The following is an 11,980-nucleotide window of genomic DNA, read 5'->3' as shown; positions in this document are numbered from 1 at the left end:
TTTGTAAAGATGCCTTGAAATAGCGAAAAATTCGCAAAACGGGACAAATGTTGCACGGCAAAAAAAAATAGTAATTTTTTTAACCCGCACAACAATTTTTTTTGACACGCTGCATTTTTTTTAAGTGCACGTTACTATTTTTTTTGACGTACAGTGAATTTTTCCGCTGCAAATTTTGACGCCCATTTCGCAAAAAAAAATCCACCAAGGGTGAAACACAGAAATTTGACGTGAATCCATGTCTGGTGAATTATTTCGCCCATCACTACTTATGATGCAATAGCACAGACGTTTTTCTTTTTTTTTTTTTCAAAATAAAAATATTTTTTAAGGCATCAGAGAAATGAATGTGGCAAACCTTTAATTAAAAATATTAGACATTATTTTATATTTAAAATTTAGGCCTCTTAATTTGTCCAGTAAACATGGTTTAAATATGTGGCAAGTCATGGGTGGCAGCTAAAAACGACTTCTTTTTTTTTTTTTTTTTTTACAGTTTACAAAATAAAATAAAATTAAAAAAAATAAAATAAAAAAAACAACCACAAATTAAACAGAATTTGTAGTTGAATTACATGCACATTTTGCTACTAATATTAATTACAGCCATGTGGCACAATTTTGTTTTGACTATACAACAAACAACTTTTATTCAAAATCATTTGTTCAGATAACTTAAAAATAATATAAAAATAAACAATGAATTTGACTTTTCCAAATTAAAAAAAAAAAGAAACAAGAGGACGGAAAGTCTAAAACAAAAGCAATTTTCTGAAGTACAAATGAAATGTATGGACACTATAATTCGGTACAAAGGAAATTACAGTATGAAGGCAACCTTTCTTGGCTTAATGCTTTTTTTTTTTTTTCAGCAATTCAACACTAGCCCGTGACAAAAAAAATAAACAATACATAGAGGAACAACAACAACAAAAAAAAAATAATAATAAAATAAAATGATGGAAAGCAATATACAAAATTTCAAAGATAAATACAATATTTATAATTGATATGTTACAAAATAAATTCCCTTAGTGACTGCAAGTGTTCATGTGAAAGAAAGTGTCTCAATGGAAAAGACCATTTTATTCCTTACCCCCCCACAAAAAAAAGCATAAGGAATAAAATCGGCCTTTGTAATATTAAGTGGATCTGAAAAAAATTCAAGACAAGTGTATAAATATTTAGCTACAACTTTGGCAAAATCACAAAAGTCTACAATTTTATAACCACATACAAAACACATTAGGGAATAAGGATCTAGAAGTTAAAAGGACAATTTTCTGGTACAAGAAACATAGACTTCACAGTAGCCTAAGAATGCAATAGTATACAGTGCTAGCAATAAGTTGAAAAAATGTTGCAGATATCACTTGCTTAAACAGGAAGCTCTAGCAGTGGACGTATATTTGAACCAACAGACAGTAGCATTTTTTTCTCTGTCAGTGTGCTTGTCGAAGGCAAGAGAATTCAATATCAAAGTTACAATTTCTAACTACAATAAGTTACAAAGTTCATTAAGATGAAGTTAAGCAATGATAATCCCTTGCCCCGCCCCCAGTTACCCAGATTTAAATGATTCATATACTTTTTTTTTTCCAGTTTGATGGCTCATACCTCCTTGGCCCCCTTTTTCACCACAAAAAAAAAAAAGAAAAAAGAAAAAAAAAAAAATATTTCACATTATAGAGATACACGACCATTGTGAGTCTAATTATGAGTACAGAAAAACGTTCTGAGGCATTTTTCGTCAGTGTTTCATGATATTCAAAATGGTGCATCCACAGAGTTCTCCCAACACATAGCAAGTACTAGACATAGCCAAGACGGAATCAGAAACTTTATACAAAATAGGCGTCGCTTTTTTTTTTTCCCCCGTGATCTTCAGGATTGAGAAATGTGAAAATATGAGAAAAGTTCGGTCGAGGACATGGAATTGTTCATGGAGAAGTCGCTCAGTTGAATGTTGGTTTCTTATAGTTCAAATAAAATCTTTAAAGAAACTGTTTGTAGCATTTAACGTCTCGATGATTTTTTTTTTTTCCTCTGAAGACACTGTATTCCTTCAGTGATCCTTTAATAGACTAAATGTGTCCCCTGAAGCTTTCTTCTGAAGCTTGATGCTACAAGCAAGTAGACAAAAGTGACTTTACATTGGTGGAACTACAAGACCGGACATAGCTAGAAAAAAAGAGGGAAAGATCATATTAGCTCACCAAGCCTATTGGGTAAGTTTTGTTTTTTTTGTTTTTTTTTTTATTACTGATTGGGCTACGGTATACAGCAGAATCTACAGCTAAAATATCTTCATTAAAGGAAAACTATCATGTTTGTCAATTTCTCAAAGTAATTTGTAGCACTGGGCCTTTTCATTTGAATCTGCTTGAAGCAGAAGAATTTAATGGATACTATTTATAAGAATTAAATATTGGCCGTTCAGTGTAGGTTTATGGTAAAAAAAAAAACTTTCCCCTAGGCCTGGTTTACTTGAGCTTGTGGTATAAACAAGGCCATAGAGCCCCAATGCTCTTTAGGTTTAGGGTGAAGACACACAGAGCTACTAGTAGCAGCTACTTGATGTGGCTACTAAAACAGACAATGCTGATCATTTACTGATAATTGTCACTACGTGTGTTTTAGCAGAGGCAACTCTCAGTATTGTCTATGGCAGGGTATCTAGGATTTAGTAGCCGTGACAAGTAGCTGCTATTAGTAGCTCAGTGTGTCTTCACCCTTAGGAGGGAAAACACACGGAGCTACTAGCAGCAGCTACTTGATGTGGCTACTAAAATAGACAATGCTGATCATTTACTGATAATTGTCTCTACGTGTGTTTAAGCAGAGGCAACTCTCAGTATTGTCTATGGCAGGGTATCTAGGATTTAGTAGCCGTGACAAGTAGCTGCTACTAGTAGCTCAGTGTGTCTTCACCCTTAGGAGGGAAGACACATGGAGCTACTAGTAGCAGCTACTTGTCGTGGCTACTAAAATAGACAATGCTGATCATTTACTGATAATTGTCTCTACGTGTGTTTTAGCAGAGGCAATTCTCAGTATTGTCTATGGCAGGGTATTTTCTGGAGTTTAGTAGCCATGAAAAAGTAGCTGCTACTAGTATCTCAGTGTGTCTTCAGCCTTAGGAGGGAAGACACACGGAGCTACTAGTAGCAGCTACTTGTCGTGGCTACTAAAATAGACAATGCTGATCATTTACTGATAATTGTCTCTACGTGTGTTTAAGCAGAGGCAACTCTCAGTATTGTCTATGGCAGGGTATCTAGGATTTAGTAGCCGTGACAAGTAGCTGCTATTAGTAGCTCAGTGTGTCTTCACCCTTAGGAGGGAAGACACATGGAGCTACTAGTAGCAGCTACTTGTCGTGGCTACTAAAATAGACAATGCTGATCATTTACTGATAATTGTCTCTACATGTGTTTTAGCAAAGGCAATTCTCAGTATTGTCTATGGCAGGGTATTTTCTGGAGTTTAGTAGCCATGAAAAAGTAGCTGCTACTAGTATCTCAGTGTGTCTTCAGCCTTAGGAGGGAAGACACACGGAGCTACTGGTAGCAGCTACTTGTCGTGGCTACTAAAATAGACAATGCTGATCATTTACTGATAATTGTCTGGAGTTTAGTAGCCATGAAAAAGTAGCTGCTACTAGTAGCTCTGTGTGTCTTCACCCTTAGTGTATTTCTACTGAAGGGGCACTCAATGTTTCTGCTTGTTATCAGATTAATCAATTGAATGCATTATTTCATGGACAGAAGAACAGTAAGGATAGAAAACAAAGAAAAAAAGGACAGGGGTAAGATAAGAAGGAACACAAAAATTAATCATTTGCTGTTTATCAAAATCCTTCTTATAAAAGTAAAGCAGAAATCATCTGTCTGAAACCTTTCCCAGATTCCCAGGCAGTCAAGGATACTGGGGGAGGGGAGGGGTGGGGGGGGGCACACATTGCAGATCTCTGCTTTAAGATTTCATTAATAATAACAAATTTAGCCTTCCCAATATATCAGTAATGATAGTTTCCCTTTTGAATGACTACAAACTATTTTAGTGTATATCATGAGTAAAAAAGGAAAGCAAAATGAAGAGCAACAAAAAGACATTTAACAAAGCAGAGGGTTCTGACATTTTGGTGCAAAACATCCTGCCTTTCACATGTGTGATATTTCTCTTAGCGTTTTTGCTAATAGCAAACAGTGGTCCAGACTCCCTAGAGACTAGTCCTGTTGACAGCTGGAAAACAACATGGTCACTTCTGGTAATGTCAGATGAAGCCAACTCACTCACCAGCCAAGACCAGACATTTCTCTAGCTACCTAAATTAGAAACTTATGAACCATATTTTTTTTTTTTTTAAAAACTATACTATTGTGCTAGAAAAACATTCTAATTATTTTTTTTTTATTGTGGTCTAGTTTCAAATGTCTAAGACTAAATATATATCTTTTTTTCTAAAGGTATGCCTCTTGTAATGAAACCATTATAGTCAGAGAACTGATTTTCTATTAAAGAAATAATTTATTGTTAAGTGGTGAAAACCTAATATCCCAACTGCAATGAATGTACCCTTTTTTTGTTTCTCATTTCATTAAAACTTATGTTTTTTTTTTTTGCCTCTCACTAATTTATGTGTAACATTAATAAATTTGCTTATATAGTGATCGGAGCTTCAATTTCTCAGTTCATTAATCCCAACAATATTAATTTGCTTTAGACACACCGTTACAAGTTTATGGTTCCAAAGTGTTATGTGCATATGCAGAGGTACTGTAATAGTAATAGTAGAATAATTACAATTTGGCTCTTTGAAAGCATCATAATGTTTATTAGAACATATGGCATGGATGAGTTTTCGAAATGGTGTGCATTTCTCATACGTAATCTTCGCAAATTTACTCAATTTCCCCCAAAATCATACGTAGTTTGTCTTATTCATTACTGAAGAGATTAATGAATCTGTACTAATGTAAAGAAGTTAGTAGCCAGGCTGTGGATGTCTGTGGCTTCTTTGACCCAGACTACCATTAGCATTGGCTGGCATTTTAATGATGGAGTCTAAATTCCTCTGTAAATGCTTTCTTATTGGTTTTTCCCAACAATATATTCTAGTCTGTGTTTTATTGTAATTTTTTCCTATTTCTTATTATTGCAGAGTGATAGAAAAGAAAGACATTTTGACATAAACAAGGTCATGATATACAGGTCATCGGCTCTAGCTAAGCGACAGCTCCAAGCATTTACCACTAAAGGCCGTCAAAGGGTTTTGAGAGATGTTATTTAACTACAGTGAGAAAACTAAGAGGTCAGCTTGGAGACACATGAAATGTAGCAATGTACCATAGACCTCATTCTATGTTTAGCTAAGTGTTTGTACCCTCTCTTTTTAAAAGGCTAGAAAAGTGGGTTGTGTTCATCCTTTTGACCTTAGGTGTATAAATGCTTACTTGGAAGAAGCACTAAGGTTTCTTGGTGACTGTCTTAAGCAGCCAGGAAGGACATATTAGAGGTTATAAACTATAGGTAGACCTAGCATGGTGCCTACACCCACTAGATGTGCAGGACTCTCATGTTGGACAATGTATTCCCATACTAACTACTGTTTTCCCTTTACTTTGAAGCAGAAGACTGATTTTGCCATAAGGGAAGAAAATATCTCTTTAAGAGAGGATTTTGAGTATTTTTGGAGTTGGGTTGGAGATACTTAAATTTGAAATTAGTTTTGAATTGCTCTTACTAGTAGGTCACATATGGTTTACTAGTTGGTATTTCTCAAATCTATTGGTGCAGCCTAGACCCTCCCTATCCGCCTTATTATATGTTTACATCTATATCATTAAAGGCAAAGCATATTGTTTCTGCTAAGCAAACCTTTTCCATTGAACTATTTTAGCCATTCTTATTTCAACATAACAAACCCTAGTTATATAGATAATTCTTCAGTCTAAAAAATGAAGGTGGGGAGGGGCTAAGTAAAATGAGAATGCATGCAACTGATAATGATTCTACTGCTCATATATGAACATATTGCAGGTTTGGTTCGTACATACATTTTGTATCATGAAGCCTCTGGTGTTTTGTGCCATTCTCAAAGCAAACTCCAAATGGAAAATAGAAGGAGATGCCACCTCCCTTGCATGCAGTATACCCTCCCCAACCATCTTCCTCTCCAGATTCTACATTTAAAAATATTTTAAAACATAAGATATGTTCAGATTTTCAATTGGTATGTATTGTTTCTCTTATGACTTCTGATTCAATTTGCCTTATTAAAACATGCACATTTTGCTAAAGGGAAAATATACCCAGCTTCTAAGTAGGGATTTACTCCATTTATTTTCCCTTAAATAGATAATTAAGTACATAATCCCCCTGTGCTTCAGACACAGCCTTTTAAATAGGAAATTCTTGGGAGGGGGCGGCAGGTCTATAGACAACAATGGCCATTAGCAGAGCTATAAAAGAATAGTCAGAACCATTTTTAAGGGAAAGTAAATGAGAACCAAATCCAACTTATAAATAGGGTAGAGTTTCCCTTTTTTTATTGACACAACTCAAATGCTTGTCGATGGGAGGTTTCCATTTCGTTAACCAAAAACATCTGAATTGCACATTCTGATTTTTTTTTTTTTTTTTCCTTTCATTTGTGTTATTTTCTCTCCAGCTCAGGGATGATGAGGATGGTATTTTAGATTTCATCCAAATTTCAAATCATCTGCTGAAAAGGTGCATTTTGCATCTTCTTTTCAGCCTTCTGTGTAATCAGGTTGTTGGTGTTGCAAATGTCACATTTATTTTATTTCATAAAAAAAAAAAAATATGTTTAATTTATATTTTATTCAAATAGCCGTTTTTAGGTGTCAGGCTCCTTTCTACTGGAAGGAATGATGGATGTTGGTATTTAGAAAGGTTTATTTCAATAGTCAACAACTTTTTTTTTCGTATGCAAGGTTAAAAGATGAAAATGTCTCACATTATGCGGCACTTGTTCTATCTTTACGAATTTCAAGATTTTGGGAAAGTGGGATTGAAATACATGTCTGAAAAATAAGAAAATACTCAATAACATATATACTACTACAAAGATCCATATAGTATAATTTAAGATCTGCAATTGAACAGAGATAATTACAGTCTCGTCATATTTTTTTTTTCAGACAGAAAAACATTCTGGGGAGATGTCATGTAAATTACTTTCTATACACCAGAAATACTAAAGCAACAACACTCTTTTATTCAATACAGAGAAAAAATGTTATTCCATGCATAAACCAACGGGAAGGAATACCAATGCTTAGGTACAAATCGCAATCTAACAGGGCATATTGGCTAACCGTTGTGACCAGACAGAAGGGTTTCCATCAACCTTTCTTACTCATGAGTAACACAAGCACCATAAAAGTTCATGGAGGAGCCAAATAAGGGCTGTGATTGGCTATTAGGCAGCCTCTATGCACACTATCAGCTTACAGTGGGCTTTATTTGGCAGTAAATCTTGTTTTTATTCAACTAAAACTTGCCCCCAAGTCAGGAATTCAAAAAAAACTACCTGGTTTGGGGGCACTGAGAGCAACATCCAAGGGATGTTGCCCCCAAGCCACTGGTTGGGGATCACTGGTTTCCATGAATGGGGTATACATACTAATATTCTTCATAGTATTTGAGATATTACATGTTTTATTAGCAAGCTATAGTTTTTGGAGTTAAACATTCCCATTTCTGCCTTATGTTGGTGTTAAAGCCTTATACCAGGGAGATCCTTGGCTCCCCCAGTCTAACAATGAGTTGACTGCTGTTATGTTTCTGTGACTGATCGAAGAAGTTTACTAATAAACATCTCCTAGTAAAATATGGTTATAAATACAAGGTTTTAAATATCCGGTAAGGATATTCTCCCTGTTTGTAAATGTTACACCATACTCTAACATACCAATAACGAGTTGTATTTTGCATTGGCATTCCTTTTACTGATGTAATCTATTGTAATTGACACTAGGTCTGAAAAGCAAGAATTGAAGTCACAGGGTTGTAGGTTACTGGTGTTAATGGAAGTAATTAGTGAAAAGTATTAGTGCAGTTACAGATTTGAAACTCACCTTGAAGTCCATTTCCATTTGCACTGGTGCAAGATGGTGGAGGGGAAGCTTGGGGCCTGACAACGGGAGCAAAGGCGCTCTTTTGTTTTACTGCAGAGATGACATTGGCAGGTGAGAATGAGAAAATGCCGTGTGTACTGCTACAGTTTGAAGGGAGGGTGACGGAAGAGGCTGCCATGGTAGGGCTTGACGGCACTACTGCAATAAAGCAAAAATAATCACAACTCAATTGAGTTTTTTTTTTTAGTTTTTTTTTCATGGCAAACAGAAAAAATGAGAGTAATATGGCCTCGCCTTTTCTTTTCAACAACGAAAAAAGAAAGAACAAAAAAAAAAAATGAAATATGTTGGCGTGGCTACTCTCTGGATGTAAGACTAAGGGGTTTATGTACTCAGCTTGAGTGTGCTAAACAAGTATTGGTGTTTATGTATCAAAAATAAAAGTATTGAATGATTGTTATTATGGTATATTGAAAGGTATCGTGGTCATTGGCCGAGATGATGGTTACTTGGGACAGATAACCCAAATCCCAAGTGCAATTATTTCCAACAATTTGTAAAACTTGTATACATGTTTGCATTGCAAAATATATGGTTTAACGTTAGACTAAACATAAATAAATGTGTTTTTGGATTTTCTTATGATTGTAACCAGAAGTCCTTATTTAGGTTGCAGCGGCCTACGCTTCTTAATTGGTTATGCTAGTACATACACCCCAAATTCTTCATTTCTTAAACACTATCGACCACACGATGCATGTTTGCTACATTAAGAATATCATAACAGTTTGTTTTAAGAAATCGTCCAGCCTCCAGAGTCACCCGTCCTTTTGTTCAGTAGCTGACAACACAGTTAAGTATTTGGGTCAAATAGCTGAATGCAAATCAATGCAAATACTTACTGCCATAAGGAGAGTTAGCCGAAGAGCCATTAAGGAATCCGGGCGATCCGGGAACTCCTAAATTGGGCATACCAGCATTTCCATAGCCATTCATGCTATTGCTAACTGTGTTGTAATTAGACTGCTGGGGAGTGCTGCTGGGGACGTAGCCTCGTGGAGAAACACTGCTTGTGTTGCGACTGTAACCTACTGTTGTAGACAAACACCCCACAAAAGGAAAAAAAAGTGATAGAGTTACTATCATTTATAATAGACACTTTTGTTTCCTTTCCCATGAATCCACATCAAATGCTACACAGTTTTATTGATCACACAGCTTCCCTTCACATTGTCTGATACTGCCCTATCAACTGTTGCGGCTGAAGATAACCTTATCACACCAACCCTACTTAAATCATCTATGAGCACAGTATGTTGTTCTCTTCCAGGCTCAGACAGCCAACAAAAGCTTTCTTCGATCCAATTGTGTCAGTTTCTTTCACATTTGTCTTTAGTAGCAATTATCAACAGGCCTGATTCCCAGTTTGTACCAACACACGGGATGAACTTTCAGCCTTTCCAGGCCTTCAAATGCCACGTCTGACAAGGAACAACTTGTTTGTTGCAGGGGAGTCATCTAAAACTGCGATTTTATTTAAAAGAAGGGGTCTCCCATACTATGACTATTACTATTACTCGAGTGGTTATTATATACTGTATATTTAACCCCTTTGAGTTCAAGAAAGGTTGTCCAATGGTAGCCAAGCCATTTATAGAATATCCCAATTCAGGGAAACTACACCATATCTTGGCATCATCTACCGTTTATGTACTAACTGTCAAATCAGATAATATCTTATGTGTTCATAGACCATTCATGCTTGGTAAATTAGCATTTATGCTTATGAATAGGCATTTCAAGTAGATTGCATGTCCAAAGTTATTCATAATAGACAACAAAGCCCTGCAATTTCTTAATGACAACTAGTCTACAGATCTAGATGATGAACTTCACACTTCAGGTAAGCAACAAGTCAGCAGAGGAACATTCTTTAGACATAATAAACCCTAATTTCATTATTGAACATATGGTAATCACTTATTAATAAAGTATATATCCCATAAATACATTTAGATTAGTATAAAGGGTATAAAGAGAAGAAGATATTTCTAATCTACCAATGGCCATAGAAAAAGATATATTCTACTTAGTCAGTGGGTTATTATGATGGTTGCATTTTAATGGACTAGAAGAAATACAGTAGATGATGATATAGATAGATGATAGAGAGATAGATGATAGATAGAGAGATAGATGATAGATAGATAGATAGATGATAGATAGATAGATAGATAGATAGATGATAGATAGATAGTAGAGTTTACCATTAGTCAGCATTGCACTGATTAAAATAAACACTATGATGTTATGATGTAAGGAAGGAAGAAACATTATGTTCTAGATAGCACTTTGTATTGGGAAGGAGGGGAGTCTAAAAGAAACAATAGAATTGCAGTGATTACATCCAACAATATGAATAGATATTAGCCAAGCATCGTGAGCAGCATATGGAATTATTCCTTGCGTAACCACATACCTTGGTCATTAGCTTGAGAGGTCTCTGAAACATTAACTGCTAGCTGGCTGCTGAAAGAGTTTACTCCCATCATCCCGCTGTGAGACGGAGTGTTGGCAAGTGAAGGGATCTGGTTGTGATTGCGTGGCACACTGTATAATGCTTCAGCAATGTCAGCTGCTCGTTTCAGGATTATTTCCTACAATGTCATAAATGCAGTCATTGTTACCGTGTTCGACTTGTTTGTCTCCGCAGCCATCAGGCAAGAAAGCGCCCGGCTTGGATGCATTTCACTCAGACAAGCAAAATAATCCCTAAACCTCTCTTTGCTCTATCTGGTTACCTTCTTGATCTCTGTTTAGATACCCTGTTACTTGATAAAATTGTATGCCAGCAGGTTAACCTATTTAACCCTTTCAATCTAGAGAATCCTGAACTTTCTTATATACATACACTCTCATACAGTAATGCATTGAATATAGACAAACGGATACAGTACAAATTAGTAAACACCCGCATACTAGGCACAGATACACACACACAATGATACAACTGTAAGGCTTTTACGTGCTATTCAAACATTTTCTGTTTCGTGTACTTGGCAGCTTTACTGCAGGCTCTGCTATTAGTCACTGTATATTTTGGACTGAGTTCAAGGTTACTCTCTCGTCTTAATGATTGCTTATGCTTTTGGCAACTTGCACCTAATTGTCATTTCTGATAGGAAAACTAGCTCTGAAAAGAAAAACGGGAAGATGAAGATTTTTTTTTTTTTCTTCCTTTTTTTCCCCCAGGAGCCTCTCATCACATTACAGTGCCCTTAAGGTGACTGGCAATGCCGAATGCCACAAATAAGATTGTATTGATATTTTGCCAACCTGGTTTTTCTAAATTGCATAGCCCTGAATGAGTTTGAGAACATGCATGAAAGACTTGCCTGGTTGTTGTGTGGCATTCCATAGAGGGCTTCGACGAGGTCTGCCGCTCTCTTCAGTAATACTTCCTACGGTAAGGACATAGGAAAAACATTGGTTTGTCAAAAAAGGTGCTGGGAACTATGGGATACATTCACAAACATCATGATCAAAAAAAAGGTCAAGCAAGATCAAGCGGCATGTCGATGATATTACCATTAGACAGAAGGCAGGTATTACACAGATAGGAAGGAATGTCTCTTTTGGGTCCAGGGTTGTTTGTAGTTTCAAGTCAAAAATAGCAGGAAGCTTAAAATAAAGCAGCTTTCTGGAATCCACCTACTTGACTGCGAGGGGCTTCCATGAAAGCGGAAAACTGTATCATGTGGCCGCAGTACTGAATTAGTGAAATCGGTGCTCGAGGTTTAACGATCGAGTCTTACGGGTATTAAACAAATAAACACATGGCGAGGGATGGGTGGGGGGAATACAGTCACTGCACA

At 36.1% G+C, this 11,980-nt stretch overlaps 1 protein-coding gene across 19 annotated transcripts in view; it reads right to left on the bottom strand.

Moving 5' to 3' along the window:
* Positions 1 to 297: 297 nt before the first annotated feature.
* ebf3 (EBF transcription factor 3) overlaps positions 298 to 11,980 on the bottom strand; it is a 137,358-nt gene continuing 125,675 nt past the window's right edge. For 4 of the 19 annotated variants that reach the window (XM_031905715.1, XM_004915812.4, XM_031905716.1 and 1 more), the window contains exons 12-17: positions 11,501 to 11,566; positions 10,585 to 10,762; positions 9,008 to 9,196; positions 8,106 to 8,303; positions 6,060 to 6,185; positions 298 to 2,181 (exon numbers count right to left, since the gene is read on the bottom strand). In XM_031905715.1, the coding sequence (XP_031761575.1) occupies positions 2,150 to 2,181; positions 6,060 to 6,185; positions 8,106 to 8,303; positions 9,008 to 9,196; positions 10,585 to 10,762; positions 11,501 to 11,566 (789 nt within the window). In that variant the 3' untranslated portion in view covers positions 298 to 2,149. Of the gene's footprint in view, positions 2,182 to 6,059; positions 6,186 to 6,982; positions 7,050 to 8,105; positions 8,304 to 9,007; positions 9,197 to 10,584; positions 10,763 to 11,500; positions 11,567 to 11,980 lie in introns of all 19 variants that reach the window. The other 15 variants (XM_004915825.4, XM_004915824.4, XM_031905721.1 and 12 more) reach the window with 7 other exon arrangements.

Source organism: Xenopus tropicalis, chromosome 7 (genome assembly GCF_000004195.4).
Source record: "Xenopus tropicalis strain Nigerian chromosome 7, UCB_Xtro_10.0, whole genome shotgun sequence".
Taxonomy (NCBI): Eukaryota; Metazoa; Chordata; class Amphibia; order Anura; family Pipidae; genus Xenopus; species Xenopus tropicalis.
This window is presented reverse-complemented; position numbering and strand designations above follow the sequence as displayed.